This window comes from Microcaecilia unicolor, chromosome 12 (genome assembly GCF_901765095.1).
Source record: "Microcaecilia unicolor chromosome 12, aMicUni1.1, whole genome shotgun sequence".
Classification (NCBI taxonomy): domain Eukaryota; kingdom Metazoa; phylum Chordata; class Amphibia; order Gymnophiona; family Siphonopidae; genus Microcaecilia; species Microcaecilia unicolor.
In genome coordinates this window covers 74,812,936-74,838,606 of record NC_044042.1, presented here as the reverse complement: position 1 = coordinate 74,838,606, position 25,671 = coordinate 74,812,936, and the positions used below count along the sequence as shown (strand labels likewise).

The 25,671-nt window shown below is 46.8% G+C and overlaps 1 protein-coding gene across 2 annotated transcripts in view; it reads left to right on the top strand.

The window, feature by feature from the left end:
• Positions 1 to 25,671, top strand: part of JUP (junction plakoglobin) — an 86,003-nt gene that overhangs the window by 46,192 nt on the left and 14,140 nt on the right. Inside the window, exons 2-11 of one of the 2 annotated variants that reach the window (XM_030221990.1) lie at positions 5,674 to 5,879; positions 10,561 to 10,811; positions 11,009 to 11,247; positions 11,597 to 11,798; positions 15,491 to 15,635; positions 19,117 to 19,220; positions 19,402 to 19,740; positions 21,678 to 21,833; positions 24,249 to 24,368; positions 25,399 to 25,549. In XM_030221990.1, coding sequence (XP_030077850.1) covers positions 5,681 to 5,879; positions 10,561 to 10,811; positions 11,009 to 11,247; positions 11,597 to 11,798; positions 15,491 to 15,635; positions 19,117 to 19,220; positions 19,402 to 19,740; positions 21,678 to 21,833; positions 24,249 to 24,368; positions 25,399 to 25,549 — 1,906 coding nt within the window. In that variant the 5' untranslated portion in view covers positions 5,674 to 5,680. Of the gene's footprint in view, positions 1 to 5,670; positions 5,880 to 10,560; positions 10,812 to 11,008; positions 11,248 to 11,596; positions 11,799 to 15,490; positions 15,636 to 19,116; positions 19,221 to 19,401; positions 19,741 to 21,677; positions 21,834 to 24,248; positions 24,369 to 25,398; positions 25,550 to 25,671 lie in introns of both variants that reach the window. The other variant, XM_030221992.1, reaches the window with a different exon arrangement.

Sequence of the window (25,671 nt, the reverse complement as noted above, 5' to 3'; positions counted from 1 at the left end):
AAGAATATCGGGAGGCGAGGCGCAGTGCCTCGCGCCTGCCCTGCACGTAAAAGAAATGTGGACCGTCGGGCCTTCTCTCGCTCTGTCTGTCCCGCCCTTCCGGAAATAGGAAGTTGCGTCAGCGGACTGCGGGACAGATAGAGTGAGGGAGACCTGACGGTCCACATTTCTTTTACGTGCAGGGCAGTGCCTCGCCTCCCGATATTCTTTTTAAAGGTAGGGTGCGGGAGCTGGTGTGTGTGGGGGGGGGGGGGGTGTCGATTCGCCAAGGGGGGGAGCTGGCAGGGAGCGCCCCTCTCGCCCCCCCTTGCTACGCCACTGGACATGCCTACAGTAGGTGTAAATGCATCTAAATGTCGGTACTTGTTTGTTTTTTTACAAAATTTATACCCTGCATTATCTGACAACTTAAGCAGTTTACAGATATAGTAGGACGCTGATTTATTCGGACTAACCTCGGCAGAGAGCAGTCCGGATAATGGCAAACCAGGGCCTACGTCCTGCAGTGCAAGCTGAGAGTGAGTGGTCCACTCCAAAGGCCAGTCTTAAAAAAAAAAAAAAAAAATCTTAAGAAAAGCCTTGAACATACAAAAGGAGTGTTCAGAATGAACACTAGGTGGTAGATCATTCCAAAGTTTCGGAGCAAGAACCAAGAGAAACGTGTAGACTTGTAATGGGCCTGTTTTGGACCTGGGTGAACTAATCTGTTAGAATTGGGACACCTAGGAGCATGAGCCAGCATGTAGGGCACACAATTTGAGTGTTAAGTGAGCGTTAAACTTTATTTTTTCCAATAATAAATGGGGGAAAATGCCAAACTGTTAAAACATGTTTTAAAACTGTATATCAGGTATAATGTGATAACTATAATAGAGAATTTACAATAAAAAATAAATAAAAAAAATGTCAGCAGCCCAGATAATTGGAGTTTGGATAATTGGCGTTCTACTGTAACATAAAAAAAAAAAAAAACCCATCAAAACCAGACAATATAAGAGCAGCGTCCCTGCGCCTTCCTCAGGTTGTGCCTGGAACTCCCAGGACTGGATGAACCAGTCCGATGTGGTGGGGAGGAGAGCAGGGTGTGGCTGGAAGGTGAGGGAGCGGCACCCTTTAAGCTGAGGCAATGAAATGCCATTCCAGGGAGTCTCTGCCCACAGCTGTCTCTCATCCACTGTCATTTCAGCAACGAAGCCCCAGGCAGAATAATAAACCACTTTGCTTCTCCTCCTCATGCTGCCTCTCATTTACCCTTTACTTACTTTGCTGCCAGGGTTGAGCATTCAGGAAGAGATTTTTTTGGCTGTATCGAATCTGGTTTTTTTTTTTTTTTTTTGGGGGGGGGGGGGGGGTATTCCTTGTCCTTACCAGTCTGTCTGTCTCTCTTCTTCTGAGCTCTTACCCAGCATGACTAATAACACCCTTCCCTGACTGGGAATCCTGCTGACACACTGGGTATCTTTCCGGAAAGAGAAACTCTGCTGTCTGGTAACTGTGGGGGGGGGGGGGGGGGGGGTCCTCAGGCAATGAGAGGGAAGTCTAACAGGGCGTCAGGCACCAGACAGCCGAGATCTGTTACTTGCTATTACTGAGCAGAAGTTCAGCATGATGGGGGGAAAATAGCAGTCCCCCCCCCCCCCCCCGCTATATTTCTCTGGGGTCCTGTCTCTTTTTGCCTAAGTTTGACATCTGTGGGATCCTCTGATCGCTGTGGGCCCAGAACAAGGGAGAGGAAACACATAGGCCTTCTCCTGGCCTACACCTGCAGACAATGGTGGTGGTGGGGTAGTTCTCATTTAAAATCTATTTGTGCAGGTCATAATAAACAGATAAAGATTAAAATGGCCAAAAGTGATTTCCAGCCCCCCCCCCCCCCCCCCAATGGCCCTTGCCTAACCTGTGAAAAACTTTAAAAAGAGTAACTGTATTACTCTGGTGCAGCAAAAATGATAGGCAGGTGGCGTCTTACAGACTAACAATTTTTTATTGAGGCATGAGCTTTCGAAGACTAGAGTCCACTTGTCACATTCCTGAAGTATAGTTCAGGAGGTGGATAAATGTGCTTGGGGATGGAGGGGATACAGAGTAGGCATTAAAAAATGCAGAGCAGAGCATAGAAAGGACATCGTTGGGCCCACGCAGAAAACTTTCTGCGTGGTAAATGCAGGCGTAATCTAGTTTTAGCGTGGGTGTTAACTTGCATAGAAACCGTTACTGAAGACGGCATTAAAATGCATTTAAATGCATGTTAATGCAGTCATTAAGTATCCTGCAGCCATGCATTAAAAAAAAAAATTCCACGTGTTGTGCGTGGAAACTTTTTGCCAGATCCAGGGCGAGCTAGGGTTGGTTGAGAGAGTTGGTGTCTGGCGGCACCCCCGTCTCACTCCTTACCACCCTGCCCTAGACTGATTTCTGCAGTGGCCCAGGTTGCCCTGGTAGTCTAGTAGCCCCCCTTCCAACATGACCTGATCTGAACCCCCCCCCTCCCCTGATATGAAAATTTGCACTGGTAGTCTAGTAGTCTCTCCTTCCCCAGAATACAAAAAAACAAATTGACCTAGTAGTCTAGTGACCTCCTCCTTCCCATCCACCCAAAATAATTCTCTGGTAGTCTAGTGGAACCTTGTTGTGACCCTTTACCTAGACCCCATCCCCATATCTTAAAGGAGGCAGGAGTGAAGCCCAATTGCTTCTGCCTGCCTACATAAATCATCTGCAAAATGGCAATGCCCTGCCCTGTGTGTTGCATCCTGGGATGCACCAAGCAGGGTCATAGTGCCATATAAGAGCTTGGTGGCTGAAGTGAGTAGACTTCTCTCCTTCCTCATATAAGGTACAGGGCTTGGGGGGTGGTGGTGGTGGTGGTGAAGGGGGGTACCCATTAGCCACCAAGGCACTTTTCTGTTAGGGTAGGGGTGTGGGGAAAGAGAGGAAGGAAGGGGTGCCACTAGACACCAGAGACCTGGTTTGGGGCTTAGAACGGGGGTGGGTGGGTAGGTGACGCCAGATACCAGGGATCTCCTTGTTTGGGATGGGAGGGGGCCAGTACAAAATGCCATTAAAAAAACGTAACCTTGTCAGGGCCTGAGCCAATCACTGCTCAGGCACTGACAGGAAAAGTGACCTTTATCAATGATCTGAAGATAACTGTCACGATTTTAACGTGGCAGTAATTCTGCATATTGATCAAGCCCAGCATCCTGTTTCCAACAGTGACCAATTCAGGTTACAAGAACCTGGCTGCTAACTGAGAACAGTAGTGAGTGAGAGAGCAAAGACAGGGTGACCTCAGAACAGTAGACTGTAGTCATACCTGTAGGGACCCATGAATCCATTGTCCCCATTCAGGCCTGGGGTGATGGTGTTTTTTGATGAGTTCCAATTCAGCGGTTTCTCCCTGGAGTGTCTGTCGGAAGTTCCTTATATTAGGAGTATGGCAACCTTAAGGTCCAGTAGTGTTCTGGAAGGTTGAATTGTTCTCTTGCTGGTTTTTGAGTGTTGTTGTGTCAAATGTCCAGTCTGTGTTTCCTTGTCTCTGTCATTTATGTCTAACCTGTTAAAGTAGTGCCATTGCCTTTGAAAGGTTGTCCAATGGTTTTAGAAAGTTCTGTGTGCTGCCACGAGTTGATTCCTGGCTGAGATCTTTGCCTTCATGCATTGACTGACATTGGGGATGCCAAAGCAACATTTTTAGCCCCTGAAAGAGCGGGGATCAATTTCAAGCACATGATACAGGTCTCCTGGTCTTTGGACTTTCTGCATTCACCAGATTAGGAACCTGGGAAGGGTGGGGAGAAGCTTTTATTTAATTTTTTTTCCACGTTCTGTTATGTGTGAAAGGTGTCCAGCGTTATCTGCTAGAGGCAAGGGTGTAGCCAGACACCTAATTTGGGGTAGGCCTGGGCCCAAGGTGGGTGGGCAGAAGAACTCCACCCCACCCTCGCTCCACAGGCGATTTGGTCTCTCTCTCTTTTGCCCACCTGCATGCCATATGGTCTACTACTACTACTATTTAGCATTTCTATAGCGCTACAAGGCATACGCAGCGCTGCACAAACATAGAAGAAAGACAGTCCCTGCTCAAAGAGCTTACAATCTAATAGACAAAAAATAAATAAAGTAAGCAAATCAAATCAATTAATGTGAACGGGAAGGAAGAGAGGAGGGTAGGTGGAGGCGAGTTGTTACAAGTGGTTACGAGTCAAAAGTAATGTTAAAGAGGTGGGCTTTCAGTCTAGATTTAAAGGTGGCCAAGGATGGGGCAAGACGTAGGGGCTCAGGAAGTTTATTCCAGGCGTAGGGTGCAGTGAGACAGAAGGCGCGAAGTCTGGAGTTGGCAGTAGTGGAGAAGGGAACAGATAAGAAGGATTTATCCGTGGAGCGGAGTGCACGGGAAGGGGTGTAGGGAAGGACAAGTGTGGAGAGATACTGGGGAGCAGCAGAGTGAGTACATTTATAGGTTAGTAGAAGAAGTTTGAACAGGATGCGAAAACGGATAGGGAGCCAGTGAAGGGTCTTGAGGAGAGGGGTAGTATGAGTAAAGTGACCCTGGCGGAAGATGAGACGGGCAGCAGAGTTTTGAACCGACTGGAGAGGGGAGAGGTGACTAAGTGGGAGGCCAGCAAGAAGCAGATTGCAGTAGTCTAAACGAGAGGTGACAAGGGTGTGGATGAGGGTTTTGGTAGAGTGCTCGGAAAGAAAGGGGCGGATTTTACAGATGTTGTAAAGAATGGTCTCTCAAACTTCCACCCTGTGTGACTTTTAAATAGCAGATCTTTGTTGGCCTCGAGCGGGTGGGTGAGGACTGGCCCATGGACAAGGCTGGGCCTATTAGACCCTAGCCAAGCATACACTTTGGGCCTCCATTCACTTTTTACAGCTCCCCCCCCCCCCCCCCCAAGGAATCGGCCATTCAGTCTTTCTCCCCTCCCTTCAGATCACCTCTCATATAGTGGATTAGGGGAAACTGCAGGGGCTGGTTCGTTGTGTGTGAGCACAGGGGCTGAGCAGGAGTAGGTGCAGGTGTATGTTCCCAGGCCCCTTCCTCTCTCACAGAACCCAGAAGCAGGAGGTTCATAATGCAGCCTATAAGTGCAGTTGATTGCCCTCACTCAGAACCTGCTGGTGAACTAGGGATCAGCCTCTGCAGTTTCCCTGAGCTTCTTTGGAGCGATGAGCTGAACGTGGATGGTCTGGGGGAGTGGAGGCCTGCAGGAGGAGAAGGAGAGGGAGCTGAGGCAGGTATTCAAAGAAGATGGGGATCCAGGAGGCCTAGAGAGGGACTAGAGCCAATTCATGGCTACTGCTGTGGATACAGTCCATTAACAAAGTACTGGCAGTTTTACTACAGATTAAAGGCTCTGCCAGCCTTTAAACCTCACCTCCCCCCCCCCCCCCCCCCCGCCTTGATATCATTATTTGGCAATCCTACCTTGGCCTCAAATATCCCACACCTGTCAGAACTTTACCATTCTTAGGTGGGAGATTTGGCAGGTCTGTGGGCACTTCTCATCCTGGGGCCCTAGTCATCTGCTTAAGTTGCCTATGGCACTGAATCTGCCCAGGGAACAACAGGTGATGGAGATGGACATAATATGAGTGGGAGGTTGTGGTGTAGTTCTGTTTACCAGCAGGTCTAACAGCAGTTTGCTTCTTATCTTCTCCCAGCAGAGCTACAATGGATATGGTGGAGCGGCCCATCAAGGTTACAGAATGGCAACAGACCTACACCTATGACTCAGGAATCCACTCAGGGGCCAACACCACAGTGCCTTCGCTGAATGGCAAAGTCCTAATTGATGATGATGACATGGGTTACGCCAAGCAGTATACAGTTAAAACCACAACCTACACCCAAGGTCAACCTGCACTGCCAGGTATGGAATATGAGAAGCCAGACTTTCCCAAGACTGGGGACCCATTCTACCCTATAGTCCCTAACCTCGTAGAGCTCTTCAGGAGATGGTCTTCAAGCCCTAGATATAGGAAAACTTGTGTCGATCGAAGAAAAGATTGTGCTTCATATCTTCTCCGATTGAGAGTCGGTGGGGTGGGTAGAGAATTGGTCCTGCCACACCTAAAGCAGTTTCTAACCGATAGTCTCTCATTTATGGCAGCTCTTGATGAGTGATGCCAATCTAGTCTTGAGAAATTTCTGGAATTTTGTCTTGTAGCTGCTAACATAGGGGAACCAAGCAAGCAGCAGGGAGTCTTTTGATAAAACACAAAGCCAGGAAATAACTACCTATCACTCTCCCACACACATGTACATGCAGCCAGTGGAAAGTTTGCCCCTGAAAGGAAGTTGCCAACAAAAGCCTCTTGAGATGAGATCTGAATCCTCATTTTGCACATAAGGCTGAGAGTGGAGGAGTGGTCTAGTGGTTAGGGTGGCAGACTTTGGTCCGGGGGAACTGAGGAACTGAGTTCAATTCCCACTTCAGGCACAGGCAGCTCCTTGTGACTCTGGGCAAGTCACTTAACCCTCCATTGCCCCATGTAAGCCGCATTGAGCCTGCCATGAGTGGGAAAGCGTGGGGTACAAATGTAACAAAAATAAAATAGATACTATTGGAGATTCTACATGGAATGTTGCTATTCCACTAGCAACATTCCATGTAGAAGCCTGCACGGCCACATTGGTGATCTGCAAGGGCCAACTTGTACATGGAATGTTGCTAGTGGAATAGCAACATTCCATGTAGAATCTCCAATAGTAGCAACAGTGGAGGAGTGGCCTAGTGGTTAGGGTGGTGGACTTTGGTCCTGAGGAACTGAGTTCGATTCCCACTTCAAGCACAGCGCAGTTCCTTGTGACTCTGGGCAAGTCACTTAACCCTCCATTGCCTCATGTAAGCCGCATTGAGCCTGCCATGAGTGGGAAACCGCGGGGTACAAATGTAACAAAAAAAAAAAAAATTAGGACATCCAGATCAGGATATTCCCATGCAGAGCCTTAAATAAAATATAAGTCAGGATTTCAGCAAATACTGCCAGCACATCAGGTGTAAGCATTGATTTTGTTTTTTCAGGAACCTACATATGTATAAAAAAAAGCAGCAGCTTCTGCATATAGATGCCAGCAACTATCCCTATAAGGAACCAAATTCCAGACCATGATACATGAAAGTGCAGCCAATTAAGGAGCGCAGACCTGAAAGGTTTAATGTTTACTTTTTAAAGGCGGTACAAAGTTCTTAAACGGAGAGGTGTGTAATCACACCATCAGTCTCTCATTTTAACCTCTTCAAGAACTGTATGTGCCTCAGAGGAGGTGCAAAAGCCATTTGGAAAATAGTTTGAACCCCGGGGGGGGGGGGGACACTGACGCCACATGGTAAGAGCCTATTCTGTAACAGCATCTGGGCACACAGAGTCCATTATAAAATACTAATGTAACCCAGCGCTGGTGTTCCTTAAATTTAGACACCTACAGTAACACCAGCCATTGTGGCAAGGAGAGGAGGGGTAAAGCCTGAGAAGCGCAAGGATCGTTGGCTATGGGGGGACTGAGGGGTAAAGCTTGGGGTGAGCAAACAGATGAAATTTTGATAAGAAACAAATAACTGATTTATTCCAAACTATTTAGAATATAGAAATGGTAATAAAAGTTTATAGTCCACAATGGGAGGAGGCAAGAAATCAGAACCATAGGAAGATGGTAAAATATTCCACTATATAAAGAAAGAGTAGAATTCATAAACTACTCAATATAATGATATTAAACTAACATAATGCAACTATTCCAGCCATCAAAAAGACATGCTTTTACCTTCCAGAAAAATATCTTAATTGTGAAGCTTCATAAAACACCTAGCAAGTACCTGGGCGTAGCCAGAAGTCAGGGTGGGAGGGGGCCAGAGCCCGAGGTTGGGGGCACATTTTGAGTGGCGCCTCGCCTCCTTGCCCTCCCGCCTCACCACCTCGCCTCCCCCCCCCACCTCGCCTCCTCGCATCACCATCCCACCTCACAAACAAATACCTTTGCGTGTCCGCGTGCACAGGAGGAGCAAGAAGAAAGAAGAGCAGGGGGCAGGCAGCGAATGCAGCTGCACCGGAGACCGGCGCTGAAGAAGGCTTCAGCTGGCAGGGGTTGGGGACCCCCCGCCAGCCAAACCAGGGGCCAGCATGAAATTTATGGGGGCTCAGGCCCCCGTGGCCCCCGTAGCTACACCCCTGGTATTATGTAAAGAAATTAAACATTTGCAAGGAAACCGCAATAGAAAGGTGACTCCAATAGCCAAGAAATGTTGTTTCAATTGAAGAAATTACCTCCTCCTAAGCTGAGACCACTTAGAAACATCCAGAAATACTGACATTTTTTTCACCATAAAAATGAGTGTCTCTTGTATGATAATAGTTTCAAAATCACCTCTTTATCTTGTAAAAAGACAAGAGACCAACAAAGTGGCTGTATTTTTTAATTTCCTCTGAGGAGGATTCCAAAATTGCCGAGACATCCAATGGAGCAAATATCTCTTTTTTTTTTTTTTTTTCCCTAGAGGGCACTTAATTGTGGGGGGAGTGAAGGGTAAAGCTTGGGGTGAGCACAGAGGATCCTTGCCTGTGGGGGATAAAGCCTGGAATCAGCTGGTATCATGGATTGTGCCAGGAATGACACTGGGCAGAGATTGCCCTTTCTCAGTAGATTTTATGTTATCTTTTTTTTGTGAGGTTGCTTTTCATCCATGAGACAAATTACCTGTAGATGTCAAGACACACCTGTAGGAAGTGAATTGCTTTTGGAGGGGAGTACAAGTCCCCTGATCTTTCCAGTCCATGCACCGAGCTGCCATCCTCTGGAGGATTTGGGATTTTCTCTTCCAGAACAGGAAGTCTCTTGACCTTGAGTAGCAAAAGGTCTGTTGTTTCCTGCTGCTTTTAAATCCACCCACTGCCTTTTGAAGAGTTCAGGATCACCTTACAATTTGCCACCCCCCCCCCCCCCCCCACCCATCTGTTTTGGGCTATGGCTTTTTTTTTTTTTTTTAAATGCAGTCTCATTGAAGGCAGCTTGGGGCTGAACAGTAGTTGAGAGAGGGGGGGGGGGGGGGGGAGTGCCATGTTTTATCCAGGTCATGCATGGTAGTGGGCTTCTGTAGTGCCTCTGGAATGAAGCTGCTCTACATTCTCATTCACTTCAAATGCTGAAACGTGCCCTAGATCAGCGGTTCTCAACCCAGTCCTTGGGACACATCCAGCCAGTCTGGGTTTTCAGTTTGCCCAGAATGAATATGCATGAAATACAAAGGAGGCCGTGCATGCATGGAAATCTGTCTCCATGCATATTCATCGTGGATATTCTGAAAACTCAACTGGCTAGGTGTGTCCTGAGGACTGGATTGAGAACCACTGCTCTAGAGCACAATTACACCAGCTATTGGGAGGCACAGATCAAAAACATTTCTGCACAAAGTACACACTTGCAGAACACTTGTCCTCTGTCACACGTGCAAAATACAGACAAACCCCTCACCAAGTACAGAATAAGCGACCACAGACCAGAAATGCAAAGAGGCAGACAAAATCTAAACTAGAAACACCAAGAAGACAGACTCTGCACGCTGTGCAATAGTGGAGAAACAGAAATGCACTTCCTATTGTAGCTTGCGAAATATAAAAATATCGGAATTGCAGGTTTCCTGAAACTAACAGAGAAAATCAGACTTCTCCGAAACGAGAGTGAACAGGAAAAGCTTGGTAAATCCTGGGAGAAAGAGAGAGAGCAGCTGTAGCTGTGAAATATGTTGAATCTGCCACCAGGCATACAGTGTGAGCTGACCAGGGACAATGCAGACCAGGACCAGAATCTGGGAATTGTTCTAATAATCAGTGGGGGATGGGGGTGGAGAGGGGACCATCTCACAGTATTCCACCCTTTCTATTCCCTCTGGGATTTGTTGTTCCCTCGCTGATTTTGCTTTCCCTTGAGATGACATTTTCTCCTCATGTTAGGTGGGTTAAATGCAGAGCTCAATCCTGACATTTTTTTTTACACGGCACCACTGGAAATTGGAGGTAGAAGTCCCCAGGCTTGGTGTGACTTACATTCGCCCACTGAATTTTCCTCTCACATTGTGTGCTACTTGCCATCAGAGTCAATTGTAGCTTCTTAGGTTTAATTTTTTAAAATCATATCCCAACATTCTCTGGGGCAGCAGGAAAGGGCAAACGGGGGGAGGGGGGACTGGTCCTTAGGGTCTATGCTTCTACGGCCTGTTTCTCTTGGAATGCAGTGTTCCATTTTAGGTGGGGATGATGGGAGATATTCATATGATCATTAACCCTGGAAGATGATGTATTTCTTGCTGGTGAGATGGGGCCATGAGTTCACACCGTGTCTTGCAGCTTAAAGCATCCCTATATATCTACATTAAGGAATCCAGTTTAGGATACCTGCAACAAGGGTAAACTTTTTGAAAGAATTATCTCAAGAGCTTTTGGTTAGTGAAAAAAAAAAAAGCAGAGATGAGCTTCTCTTGACCCAGTACATGGGCCTCTCAATATTTAAATGCTTTATGTTCAAACTCTTTCTCACCTTTTTTGTCTTTGTGGCAGATGCCGAGTCTCAGCTAGCAATGACCCGAGCCCAGCGGGTCCGGGCTGCCATGTACCCTGAAACTGTGGAAGACCGCTCTTACCTCTTGAGCACGCAGATCGAAGGGCAACAGACCAACGTGCAGAAGCTGGCTGAGCCATCCCAGATGCTGAAATCCGCCATCGTTCACCTTATCAACTATCAGGATGATGCTGAGCTGGCTACTCGTGCCATCCCGGAGCTCACCAAACTGCTGAACGATGAGGACCCGGTAAGGGAAGAATGGGAAACCCTCTTCGGAGTTGGGCATAAAGTGGAGCCGGTTGTGCTTCCTTTATTTGGTCCAAAGAAAAGCCGCTCTAGACTGGTGAAAAGGCTCTGGGGCATAGGGTAGTGCCAAATGTATCAACGGAGGGCCTGTGAACCAACATGCTATTGGAACTCTTTTCTCATGCTGTTTGTTCACAGGTAGTGGTGAACAAAGCTGCCATGATCGTGAACCAGCTCTCGAAAAAGGAGGCCTCACGCCGCGCCCTCATGCAGTCGCCCCAGATCGTAGCGGCCGTGGTACGCACCATGCAGAACACCAGCGATATGGAGACGGCTCGCTGCACCACCAGCATTCTGCACAACCTTTCCCACCACCGTGAGGGCCTGCTCGCCATCTTCAAGTCTGGAGGCATCCCAGCCCTGGTCCGCATGCTGAGGTATCTCCTGAAGCCCGGGTGGAGTTCCCCTTCCTTTTTGTCCTCCTGTTTCTTGTCCTCAAAGTGTGCTTGGCTCTTCTTTTTCTGTATTTTATGTGGGGTTAAAAGAACCATATATAGGGTTCTGCTAAAATATTGAATCTTCCCTTGGTTTAATCAGTGCACAGGTGAGATAAACATTCAGATTTGTTTTCTGGTGTTTTCCCCATCTCCCTCACATTTTAGTGTACCAAATGACTAGAACGCAGGTCTTGACACTCCAAAAAAAAAAAAAAAAATCTCCTCCATGCCCTACCTCTGCCACTATGGAAATCGCATCAACTTACAAATACAATCTTTCCCGGTTTAGTTCTCCAGTGGAGTCCGTGCTGTTCTATTCTATTACCACCCTGCACAACTTACTGTTGTATCAGGAAGGAGCTAAGATGGCTGTGCGCCTGGCCGATGGCCTGCAGAAGATGGTGCCTCTCTTGAACAAGAACAACCCCAAGTTTCTTGCCATAACCACAGATTGCCTGCAGCTCCTAGCTTATGGCAACCAAGAGAGCAAGGTGAGTAAGCTTTTCTCACTAATGCCTGGCTGAGGCTAAAACTAAATTGTTGGGGGCAGTGCTTGGTTCTTGGCATGTCAAGGAGAGGGAAGCCAGAGCCCAGTGCTTTCCAGAGGAGAACTACTAGTAATCAAATACCATTTAAGAATCGGTTAAGAGGAGTTGTACACAATAATAGGGAGTGGGGATGGGGGAAGCAATGTTGATAAGCTTTTTGGGGTGATTGCTTAATTGGATATATGAGTTAATATGCGTGCTTATGTACCCAAATGGTGGAGATGTGATTCGTTTTTTTTTTTTGTTTGTTTGTTTTGCTTATGTATAGCAAGGCAAGTAATGATTTTACATGGATAAAAAACCTTCAATAAATCTGAACATTTAAGTGGACAACATTATATAGGTCATGTTAATAGGGAAATAAATATCTAAATCTGCCCATTGAAAACTGGATTGACTGAACCTTTTTTTTAATGACATATGTGTAGCCCCAACACAAAATAAGAATACTTAGGTATAAATCAAATAAACCCTCTATGCATAAAACAATCAATATAACAATGTTAAATAATGTGTACATTTTTAAATTGTGCTCAGTCCATATCCATTACACCCATAGCGTCCCTAAGGAAAGCATGTGGTAGTGTTGTAGATGGAACCATCATAGCACAATCTTGTGTTCCGCCTCCTTAAAGTGTATGCGCACACACCTGCATCTACTACTTATAATGCAACTATCAATTGCTAATATATCAGACCCATGTGGAACAGATCGCACTTAAATCAACTATATATATCTTTTCTTATAAACAATAGTTCATATCGCACCACAAATATTAATAAACGCGAGCATATGTCTAGCCCCGCCAAAGATAAATTAGAGCTGTACTGAATAGCATATCTTAACTATTTGGCCGAATATGAATAATGCACATTGAGCTTTAGCATAACAAATAATAAAAGAAGCAACGTATAATCAGAAATCAAGTGTTTATGTCAGTAGGATTTAGCACTGTAGAGCCCCGTATTTTTTGTATTTTTATTTAAATCACTATTTGACTTCATTATTCAGGTCCGAATCAAATATAAATATTCGGTACAGCCCTAGGTCCTGTACAAACAGAGTGGCTTCATTGGGGTGGTGGTCGGGGGGGGGGGGGGGGCATGTACATGTGTTTAGTGCTATTTACAGTTGACAATGACATATGCTATGTGGCAGATTTGATAAAGGACCATTTATAGTGAACACGTATGAGTAGATTTATTCCTAACATTATAGTAAGTCTTTGTTGCTTTTGTTAGATTCAATGAGGAGGAGTTTTTATTTTTGTAAATTGTATGAGCAAATTCCTAGACCTTTACATAACATAATTTCAAAGGTCTAGACTTCTGAAATGTAGAATTTCTATATTAACCTCAATGACTTTTTAAACTGAAAAAGTAAGCACACTGAATCCCTTTGTTCATGGAAGCAACAGACATATGTGGCTTGCAAAGAAAAGCTTTATCTTATATTTACAGCAACTTTGTCCACAAAATTCTTACTTTGAAATTACGTTCAAAGTATTTAGGGGTCCTTTTACTAAAGCATGCTAACAGATTCGTGTGCTTTAAGTGCCGTGCAGTCCATAGGTATACAGTGGACTATGTGGTATACCCGTGAGCTAATCGTTAGATCGCCTTAGTAAAAGGGACCCCTTTATGTCTTGACTTTTGCAATGTCCAGTGCTTCTCGATCCATGTCCTGGAGTTGCACATAACTAGTCTGGTACATTTAAAGAGGCCGTTTCATAACAATTTTTAAAAATAAGGTGGTTTTATATGTTTTTTGAAAAGAATAGGATTTTAAACATCTGAGATCCTTAGGTAAGGCATTCCAATATTAAACAGCCTGAAATCCATAGGAACTCGTAAAGATCCTTAAATAATACACACCTTTGGTGAAGGAAAGTGATGTATGAGACCTTAAAGATCTAGGAAAAGAAAATAGGAGTCATATTCTGGGCCAGCTCCTTCAAAGATCTTAAAAATGGTACAAGGTACTTTAGACTGAATTCATGCTTGTACTGGCAGTCAAGTAGCAGTGGAGTAGCTCTATCACTCAACGTGTAGTTGGACTCTGGAACTCGTTGCCGGAGAACGTAGTGACAGCAGCTGGCCTTACGGAGTTTAAGGGGGGTTTGGACAGATTCCTGAAGGAAAAGTCCATTGAACATTATTAAAAAAAAAAAAAGGGGGAATTATTATTATTTTTATTTATTCATTTATTTGGGGGGGGGGGGGGGGTTGCCGGGTTCTTGAAGCCTGGATTGGCCGCTGTCAGAGACAGGATGCTGGGCTTGATGGACCCTTGGTCTTTTCCCAGTATAGCGTTGCTTATGTGCTTATGTACTTTTATGAAGTTTACAAAATACTGCTGCACGTATGATTTTCAGTGTCTGAAGTTAGTAAGCCGCTTGATTGAAATTCCAGAATATAAACGATTGCAGTAATCTAAATGTGAGAGCACAGAACTAGTAATAAAAAATGTTCCCCCCCCCCCCCCCAAAAAAAAAATAAAGATTTGATAACACAGAGCTGATACCATCTAAAAAAGATGGTCTTGATTACTTTGGGGTCCTTTTATTAAGCTGCAGGAAAAAGGACCCTGCGATAGTGGCAGGGGCCATTTTTCCAGCACACCAGGGTCCTTTTTACCACAGTGGGTAAAAAGGCCAAAAAGAAAAAAAAGGTCACATGATAAGATAACCCTTACCGCATGGCCATTGAGGTGGTGATAAGTGCTCCCATGGTAACTGGGTAGTGCGCAGTGATGCCCGATTACTGTTGAGTTAGCGCCGAGCTAGGGGAAAAAAATTTCACGGAGTACCGGAAAAGGCTCCATCCACAACTATCGCCAGTGGCTGCGTTAGGCCAGTGGTAGTTTTGTTTTAGCGTGCGGTAAGACCACATTTGGCTTACCGCCGCTTTGTAAAAGACCCCCTTTTATTTGAGGTGCAAAAGTAAGATTAGCATCCAAGACAAAACCCAATGGACTGGAATAAACCTAAAGTTAATTGTAGAACCTTAGGGGTTAGTCTATATGGCTTGCTCAACCACAAGAATGAAATCATTGTTTCAAATGTCCATAACCCTAAGATAGAAAACAGTAAAAGATCAGTATACGTGTATTGAGTTGAGGTTAATATAGAAATATGTAAATTTTGGTAAGCTGCAAGGAAGAGAGACTTCTTCAGAAAGTCACCTTCCCAGGACAGAGTTTGGGTCACATATCCACTCATCACATTTCAAGATCCCAGGTCCAAAAGACGAGTTAGGGGTGAAGCAAGACATGAGCAGGTGTAAAATGCAGGAGGATGGAAGTGTCTAAATATATGAAATATGAAACATATGTTTCTGTATATTGAAAACTTTGTGTGTTGCCATACACACATACACATAAGCAGCACCTTTTCTGAAATTGCAACATAGATGTGCAAGATGGTATCTAGATGTTAAGTCCACCATTTCTACATACAGATGACACCTAAAGTTTTTACAATTACCTCCTTAAAGTCGTATGGATGGATAACAGCATAATCCATATATTGTAGCAGGGATGGGGGAGGGGATGCCCAGCTGAGCTGGCCAGAGAATGATGATGTTAACAATGTGCTTTTTAAACCACTACTGCCCCTGCCCCCTTTTCTTTTTAGCTCATTATCTTAGCCAATGGAGGTCCCCAAGCCCTGGTTCAGATCATGCGGAACTACAACTATGAAAAGCTGCTATGGACGACAAGCCGTGTGCTGAAGGTCCTGTCCGTCTGTCCCAGCAACAAGCCTGCTATTGTAGAGGCTGGTGAGTACACACTGCCCCCCCTTCCTTTCGTTCTCTGTGGTATCACCCTGAGGCTTGTGGAATGCCATCTTGGCATCTTTTCCTGTCCGCCTACTGTACTGCACGGGTCTGCCCCAGCTGTTCAGCACACTTGGGCTACTTTTCTGCCAGAGAAAGTCTAAGGCAGTGCTCGTCAATCTTTTTGTGGCCATGAGCCCATAACAGCCAAATCAAATTGTGTGATCCTCCTTCCCCCTGGGAGGTGCAGAATAATGATGCACTTATGGACCGCCTACCCAGACTGAGACCATAAATGTGGATTTTGTGACCCTATTTGAAGGTCCCAACCCACAGTTCGGGAAGTTCTGGTCTATGGAGCTCAGAAGACCAGGAATACTGTTCATCTGCTTTGCGGTGGGAATCTTGACTCTCTGAATTTGACTGTAAGAAGTGGAAAGTCCATATGAAAAGGTGGTGGAGGCGGCGGCTAATTTACACAACTGTTATTTATTTTATTTATTTATTGCATCTGTTACCCACATTTTCCCACCTGGGGTAAATTCAACGTGGCTTACAGGTTATTTTAAGTAAAACTGGTTACATAGTAAGGTTCAAGTGGATTACAAGTTAATTAAGGTAAGATAGGTTATATAGTAAGGTTCAGAAGTGGATTACAGATTACTTAATGAAAACCAGGTTACATGATTGAGTGACAGTATAGTGTCATGAGATTTGTGAGGGACAATTATTATAGGGTCTTATGCTGCAGTGGGACAAGTTTTGAATAGATGGAGACTGTAATAGTTAAGTGCTGCTGGATTGATTTTGTGGGCTACAGGAGCTTGTCGGGGAAGGATGTTTGAAAAAAATAGGCTTTCGGGTGTTTTCTAAGTTGTAGACAGTTGTTCATCGACTTTTAGGGCTATAGGTAGAGTATTCTAGGATTTGGTGCAAATGTAAGAGAAGCCTGTTGTGTATGTGGTTTTGTGTTGGAGTCCTTGACATATGGGGAAGTGGAGGCAGTGGCGTACCAAGGGGGGGGCTGGGGGGGCGGTCCGCCCCCGGGTGCACGCCGCTGGGGGGGTGCCGCGCGCTTGTTGGCCGAGTCCGCTCGTTCCCTCCCTGCTGCTCCCTCTGCGCGGAACAGGTTACTTCCTGTTCTGGGGCAGAGAGAGCAGCAGGGAAGGAACAAGCGGACTCGGCCAACAGGCGCGCTGCACCCCCCCCCCCCCCCCCCCCAGCAGGTAAAAATGCACCTGTGGGGGGCGCATCGGCGATCCGCCCCGGGTGTCAGGCAGCCTAGGAACGCCACAGAGTGGAGGATGATAAGACCTCGCACTATTGATAGTGTTGCGTAGTGGTAGATTTATTAGGTCGGTCATGTACGCCGGTGAAAGGCCAGGTATTATTCTGTAGGTCAGTGTGCAGATCTTGAAGGATATTCCTGCTTTGATGGGTAGCCAATGTAATTTTTGAAGCAATGGTTTTGCGCTTTCAAAGTGGCTTTTGCCATAAATGAGTCTTGCCACCATGTTGTGAGCTGTCTGTAGTTTTTTGAGGGTTTGTTCTACGCAGCCAGCATAAAGTGCATTAGAGTAGTCTACATGGGCAAGAACCATGGTCTGTACTAACGTGTGGAAGATGTCCTGTAGAAAGTAGCTTTCTAATTGTTTTGAGTTTCCACATGGTGTGGAACATCTTCTTTGTGGTAGTTGCTAACTGTTTTGTTGAGGGATAGCTCACTATCTATTGCTATCCCTAGAATCTTTGGGTCTTCTGCTATGGGAAGGTTCATTCCCATAGCATTTATGGTGGTAAAGCATTTGGTGTATGGGGCAGAGTGTTGTCTCCCTTATTGAATTTCAGTTGGAAGGATGAAGCCCAGGATTCCATCTGATTTAAGCTGTGCGTGATTTCAGATGGATCGTTCTTAAAGGGAATGTATTTTGTTACATCATCGGCGTAAATGAAGGCGTTGAAACCCTGATTTGAGATGACCATGCTAATGGGGCCATCATGAGGTTGAAGAGTATCAGTGAGAGTGGAGAACCTTGGGGGACTCCGCATTCCACTTTCCATGGGTGGTGGTGGTGGTGGGGGGGGGGGGGGGGGGGGGGAGATAAGGTCTGGAGGACAGGAATCCCCTGAACCATTCTTCACTAATACATTTTATATACTCTCTTCTTGGACCAAGAAAGGTCCATTCAAGACGGTGTACATATATATAAAAACAAGAATGTGAAAAGAAATCAGCAAAAGATCCAATATTATCAATTAGCTGGAAACAGCATTTTAAGCCCTCTGGAATGGATATAAGATTCTGCTTCTCTAACATCCACTGGGAGCTTATTCCAGAATTTTGGCTGCAGCCACTCTAAAGGCCCTGTTAAGAGGTGACAGTTTGTGGCTGCTTGTGCATTATGGACCACAGGTAACATTTCCTGTGCAGAGGTTCTGGCACCGGGAGTTTCCTCTTATCCTCCTCAGAATAGAGTTTGGCACCATTCTTACTTGTGTGTTGCTTTTAGGGTTTGACCAGGAGCTCAGGGAAGAGGTAACTTTCCAGTTTACTGGTTCTTCATGTGCTCCAAGTCAGAGATTCGTTGTGGTCAGCAGAGAAATGCAGCTGATTGCAAGCAGTGGCATAGCCACAAGTGGGCCCAGGAGGGCACAGGCCCACCCGCTTTGGGCTTGGGCCCATCCAGCAGTGGCGCATTTCTGATATGGGTGGCGGGGCTTACCAAGCCCTGCTAGCTGAAGACTCCTGGCATCTCTCCTTCCCTTCCACCTCCCCCACAGGTGTTCTGGTGTCTCTCAACTCCACTTACCCCAGCGCTCCTCTCCACTACCTTTTTAAAGCCTTCAGTTCTTTGCTAGAAATGAGCAGTAAGTCATACTCGCTGTTTGCGCTGGCCCCAAGCCTCCCTCTGGTACAACTTCCTGTTTCTCCATAGGCAGAACCAGGCAAGAGGGAGGCTCGGGGCCCGGCGTGTGCAGCAGGTATGAGTCACTGTTTGTTGTCAGCAAAGAAATGAAGGTTTTAAAAAGGTGTGTGGGGGGGGGGGGGCCATGAGGGAGATATGCCAGGGGGGGGGGGGGGGTGGAATGGTGAGGGAGAGATGCCAGGCAGGGGGTGGGGTTCTCGTGCCCACACACAGGGCTCAGGCCCATCCAAAATTGGGTGTCTGGTATTCCCCTGAATGCTAATAGTCCTGAGTTGTGTGTGTTGCCCATATTGTGCCATGCCAAGTTACGGGTTACTGAGAGAACACATCCTTTCAAATCAGGTCCTGTGCCTGTGGTTTCCTTGAGATGGAAATGAATCAGTCACTGGTTTCTTTTTATAATATTTACACACAATTAAAAAGTCAGTGCTGTAGTTATCCATGAGTTCTGCTGCCCTGCCTCTGTTCCCAGGTGCTGTGCTACATCTGGATGCAGAGATTTAGATATGCAGGCTGCTTGGATGGGTTGGTTAATCGACTGGTTTGGATTTTGGCAGGTGGCATGCAGGCTCTGGGGAAACATGTAACCAGCTCCAGCCCACGGCTTGTGCAGAACTGTCTCTGGACCCTGCGGAATCTCTCCGATGTGGCCACCAAACAGGTGAGGGAACCTTTTTTTTCTAGGTGTTCCACTGACGCGGCGTACATCTAGTAATGCTATAGAAATATTAGTAGTACTAGTATTAGTCATTTCCTGTTTAAAATGAGATTGATGAGAGGGAGGCAGCCATCTTGCCTGTTTTAACTCTTTCTCCCCCCCCCCCCCCCCCTTTCCCACTCAGGAGGGCCTGGACAGTGTCCTTAAGATTCTGGTGAACCAGCTCAATTCGGATGACATGAACGTGCTGACCTGCGCTACCGGCACCATCTCCAACTTAACCTGCAACAACAGCAGAAATAAGAGTCTGGTGACCCAGTCCAATGGGGTGGAAGCTCTGATCCACACCATCCTGCGGACAGGGGAGAAGGAGGACATCACAGAGCCAGCTGTCTGCGCCCTGCGGCACCTAACCAGCCGGCACCCTGAGGCTGAGGTGGCCCAAAATTCAGTGCGCCTGCACTATGGTATCCCTGCCATTGTTAAGCTGCTCAATCAGCCCTTCCAGTGGCCACTGGTCAAGGTGAGTTGGTGAGAGTAAGGGTCGGGGGGTGGGTACTGAACAAGAGTGCAGAGGAGCCCCTGTTCTCTTCCTAGAGGCTCACTGATGCACTGTGCAGTCTACATTATAACATGGTAAATCATGATGGCCGGTAAAGACCAATGTGGGCCATCTAGTCTACCCCAGTCCAGTGGCTAGTGTTGGAGCTGCTGCTTCGTTCGGCTTGCAGCATCCACCCCTCTGTCTTTAAAGCCTCCCAGTAGCTGTAGGACAGATTTTTGCTTGGATGACTTCTTTTTTTTTTTTTTTTTTTTTTTTGGTGAAAGGTTTTTTTTTTGTTTGTTTTTTTTTCCCCAGAAGTCTTTTACCATGAGTAAAAACTGCAGGTGTTGGACTTTTTTTTGCAACTTGGCCCCCAAAGGAGACCAAGGGTTTTATATTCAAGTGATTTAAACGGCCAGGAAAAGCTCTTGATTACTTAGCTCTCCTATCCGGGGCTAACTGGGCATTTTCAGTGACATTTAACTCAGGGGCATAGCCAGACTTTGGCGGGAGGGGGGGTCCAGAGTCAGAGGTGAGGGGGCACATTTTAGCCCCCCCCGGCCGTTGACCCTCTTGACCCCCCCTCCCACTGCCACCGTCGCCTACCTTTGCTGGTGGGGGACCCCAATCCCCGCCTGCTGAGGTCCTCTTCTTCCGGCGCAAGGCTTCGTTCTGTTTCTGTGAGTCTGACATCCTGCAGACTCACAGAAACAGAACGAAGCCCTGCAGATCAGCCAACAACGTGTTTCTGTGAGTCTGACGTCCAGAATGAAGCCTTGCGCCGGAAGAAGAGGACCTCAGCTGGCGGGGGTTGGGGTCCCCTGCCAGCAAAGGTAGGCGACGGTGGGTTGGCGGCGGGAGGGGGGTTGAGAGGGTTGTCGGCAGGGGGGTCCAGGGCCAAATCTACGGGGGCCCAGGCCCCCGTGGCCCCACGTAGCTACGCCACTGACTTAACTGGATAGTGCCACTGAAAATGCCCAGTTAGCACTCAAGCCAAAATGGCTATTTGGGGAGCATTCTGGGAACGGAATTGGCACTGCCCGACATAGTTTCTGGGTTGACCACCAGCAGTGATCAGCAAAACGCTAATTGCTGCTGGCTGAATACCGTGCTCCAAATGCCTTTCCCTTTTCCTAGGGAGGAATGCCGAGGGTGGGTGGGGGGGGAGCCTGGACATACTGCACCTCTGGATAGCAACATTTCTAATGCTCTCCTGTGACTAGGAGGGTGTGCCTCCTACCCTGTATCAAGTTTATCTGCTCTTTTTTGTTTTGTTTTTATACCCTAAAGCAATAAAAAGTTTGCTTTAGAGACTGGCCCAGTAGTGCTCTAATTAGAAAATAAATGATGATATTAAAAAAAAAAAAAAACTTAAAGGGTTGCATATGTGTTTGCATGTCAAGTGGTGCTTAGATGCCAACTCTGGCTATATTCGCTAAGGCCGGTGCTGGGCTGGCTTGTACAGTCTGAATCCCACGTATGATGATCCGGTTTAGGATGGGCAAGAGAAAAGCTTCGACAGAAACTCCAGTGGTTTGGAACATGAGGGTAGTGCCAGGCAGATTTTTATGGTCTTTATCCCGCGAATGACAAGGCAGATTTCGATAGGCTGGCGTGGACTATGACAGCAGCTCCTCCAGTAGTTGGAACATAAGGACAGAGCAGGGCGGACTTCTATTGTCTATGGCCCAGAAACACCAAAGAAAGACCACGATCAAGTAAATATGTGCATTGTTGATTTAAATCTTAATTTGATAATGGATGCGACTATTGGGCAGACTGGATGGACCATTCAGGTCTTTATCTGCCGTCACTTACTATGTTACTATGCTGGAATTCATCCCAGTGTCTGCTAAGAAAATCTAGAGTATTTTAAAGATTCTTGTGTGTTTGTCTATTTCATCTTCTCTTCCCAGGCCACCATTGGTCTCATCCGCAATCTGGCTCTCTGCCCAGCTAACCACGCCCCTCTGCACGAAGCCGGCGTGATACCCCGTCTGGTCCAGCTGCTGGTGAAGGCACACCAGGACGCCCAGCGCCATGCTGCCGCTGGCACAGCGCAGCCCTACCAGGTATGTGAAGATTTCCACTCCCCTGACCTTTTGAAAGTTTGTTTTCAAGCAGCTGTGTGAAAACTTTCAAAACTTACGTTTATTCCTATGTGCGTTTTGGGGGTATTTAGAGTGTTTAACTGCAGGCTAGTTACGGGGGAGGTTTCCTGCACTTGAAGTACAGGTTTATGCATGTTGATTGCCCAAAGGTGTTTAAAAAAAAAAATTGGATGCAGCGCATTCCAGTGGCGTAGCTATGTGGGGGGCCTGGGCCCCCCAAATTGGATCCGGGGCCCCTGTTTTAGCTGGCGGGGATCCCCAACCCCTGCCAGCTGAAGTCTTCCTCTAGCGCTGTTCTCTGCACATTGCCTTGCTTCCTCTCACGTCACGCGCATTCTCAGTTTCACTAAAACTGAGCATGCTCGTGACATGAGGGGAAGCAAGGCAGACAATATGCAAAGAACAATGCTAGAGAGAGACTTCAGCTGTTGGGGGTTGGGGACTCTCCACCAGCTAAGGTATGTGGGGTTGTGGTGGGGCAGCAGGCCAAACTGTGCCCCCTCACCTTGGGCTCAGGACCCTCCAAACGTTATGGTCTGGCTACGCCCCTGGTGCATTCCCATCAAGCTGTGTACTGATCTTGGCAGCCTGCGAACACGAGTTGTCCTGATGAACAGCGATGTGCGTTAGGATCTTCTGAGAAATCCTTTCTCGCGACTTCATTCTGTATGCTCCGAGGAACTATTTTATTGCCTTGGAATGCCGTGAGGCCGGTGATTTATCTTTGTGTTTTAAATGAAATTGGTGCACAGCTGAGATGGTGGTAGTTGTAGCCACAGGTCCCAGAAATGCTGCTGAAACCTTAAACCCTACAACTGGAGCACGCGCAGTGTCTGGTTATACGTGATCGGGCCATGCCCCATTACTAGGTGTCTTGTTATGATTTGGTGCTGAGGCCATTACTGTTCCACTGTACCTTCCCCTGCTGCCCCCTACTCTCTAACCGGGAAGCTGCATGCCAAGTTGGATACGGAGAAAGGGGAGCAACCACAAGGGTATATTATACTAGTGTCCCTCAATGTATAATCTCAGAAGAGTATGGGAACAAAAGAAACTGTGAACATTTTAGAGAGATTACAAAAACGGGCTGTACGCACTGAGTTACATGCTGCAACCCTTATTGAATATCTGCGGGTTAAACGCATTCCTAGAGGGGGGGGGGGTACGTATTCTCAAAGAACCATGACTTTACCAAGAAGATTCCTGCTTGGGCAACAGATATTGTTCAGCGCTGACACTGCGAAGGCAGATAAGTAGTTGCCAGCCATGTGCTATACTTAGTACATAAGTAATGCCATACTGGGAAAAGACCAAGGGTCCATCGAGCCCAGCATCCTGTCCACGACAGAGGCCAATCCAGGCCAAGGGCACCTGGCAAGCTTCCCAAACGTACAAACATTCTATACATGTTATTCCTGGAATTTTGGAGTTTTCCAAGTCCGTTTAGTAGCGGTTTATGGACTTGTCCTTTAGGAAACCGTCCAACCCCTTTTTAAACTCTGCTAAGCTAACTGCCTTCACCACTTTCTCCGGCAACGAATTCCAGAGTTTAATTACACGTTGGGTGAAGAAAAATTTTCTTTGATTTGTTTTAAATTTACTACACTGTAGTTTCATCGCATGCCCCCTAGTCCTAGTATTTTTGGAAAGCGTGAACAGACGCTTCACATCCACCTGTTCCACTCCACTCATTATTTTATATACCTCTATCATGTCTCCCCTCAGCCGTCTCTTCTCCAAGCTGTATAGCCCTAGCCTCCTTAGTCTTTCTTCATAGGGAAGTCGTCCCATCCCCGCTATCATTTTAGTCGCCCTTCGCTGCACATTAAATTTTATTTTGGGTTGTTGGCTCAAAATTGTGATGACATTCTATACCCAGAAGTGGTGCAAGTTACACTGTGGCATTTTTGCTTTCTTCTATACAATTGTATGCATCTAAAAATTATTAAAAATTACAAGATATTTTTAAGTCTTACATTAATTAAGTTTGGAGGTTTGGGTCCCGGTATGGCAAATGATTAATGACATTCAGGAGGCTCAAGGGTTTGTAATAGCTGTGGCTATAGGAGACCTTATATCCTGGTTACTGATTAATATCTGATTCCTCTGGTTCCTTTTTCCTCTTTTCTTTGTTTCTTGTTTTCACATCACAGTTTCTTTTGTTCCCATATTCTTCTGAAGTTGGATACAGAGAGCAAACTGAAGGGAATTGTGCACCTTCCATGTCTGAATCACAGATTATTACCCAGGGGAGGGAGAAAAGGGGTCCCAAATCTTGGTGCAGCAGATGGGAAGGAGGCAGAGGAACCAGAATTTGCTGGAATTGTGTGTGGCTTATTAACCCTTCTCTCCGTGTCTACTGCTTGTCTCTCACAGGATGGGGTTAAGATGGAAGAGATAGTGGAAGGGTGCACAGGGGCTCTTCATATCCTGGCTCGGGACCCCATGAACCGAATGGAAATCTATAGACTGAACACAATTCCTCTGTTTGTGCAGGTAAGGGGTGTTTGTGAACCTGCTGAACTAGGGAGGGGGGAGGTCAGCTGGTTAGAGCACCACTCCTGTGTGTTTTGCTCTGTGTCAGCTGTCACTGGGGCATCAGGAAGTAGAGGGAGGATGGTGGGAGGAACTAGAGGAGGAGAGGGGGATGAGGTCCTGTGTTGACATTTCCATCAATCTTATTGAATCTTGTACTTCTTACCCGTCCACTCAGTATTATTTCTATTTCTTTTCTGTCAAATGAAGGCTTTATATATTGATGAGTGGGGTAGCAAATCCTTAATAAACTTGGAAACTTAGGTGGGATGAGAGGGAAGGAGGATGGGGGGAGAAGATTCCCTCTTTTGACAACACGTTTTACCTGACTGATGAAGAAATATGGGGCATTTGTCTCTTGCTCACCTTCAGAAACTGACCTGGGGAATGGGGAGATGAGGGATTGAAGCAGTGGCCTAGCTACAGGTGGGCCTGGGTGGGCTGGGGCCCACCCACTTAGGGCTCAGGCCCACCTAACAGTAGCACACATTTAGCGGTAGCTGGTGGGGATCCCAAGCTCTGCCAGCTGAAAACTTCCCCCTGATGATAATGAAAACGCTACTTCCATGTTACCAGTACCTGCGCATGCTCAGTTTTCAGCGCATGCCTGCTGCAGATTGCCAAGGTGGAAAGAAGCGTTTTTCCACCAGCTGAGAGAATTTTTTTTTGGGGGGGGGGAGGGGGGGGGAAGAACACTTGGTGCCCACCCACTTCTTGCCTAGGCCCACCCAAAATCTGTTGTCTGGCTATGCCCCTGGATAGAAGGTGAGAGGAGGAAGGTTCCCTCTTTTCGGCACCTTCTTTTACATGACTAATGAAGAAATGTAGTGCACTGTCTCTTGATGACCTACAGCCCAGGGCTTGGAAGGCATGTTCAAAAGTGGAATGATTTTCAGGGAGGGGGGGGGGGGGTGTAGGGGCACCCTGCACTTATAGGGTGCTGCAGCCTGTTCAGGTGTGCAACGCCTCTCACTCTTGTGCTTCCCTGTAGCTCCTGTACTCCCCGGTGGAGAACATACAGCGTGTGGCAGCAGGAGTTCTCTGTGAGCTCGCACAGGATAAAGAGGCTGCAGACACCATTGACGCTGAAGGGGCCTCTGCTCCATTAATGGAACTGCTGCATTCCAGGAACGAAGGCACAGGTGAGTGGTGGGCAGCTTACAGACTTGGCATCAGAGGCACTGTGGGACACCAGCTGTAGGCACATGATTTGCTCTTGCACAAAGCCAAGTATTCAAATGTTGCAGGCTCACTAACTGAGGAT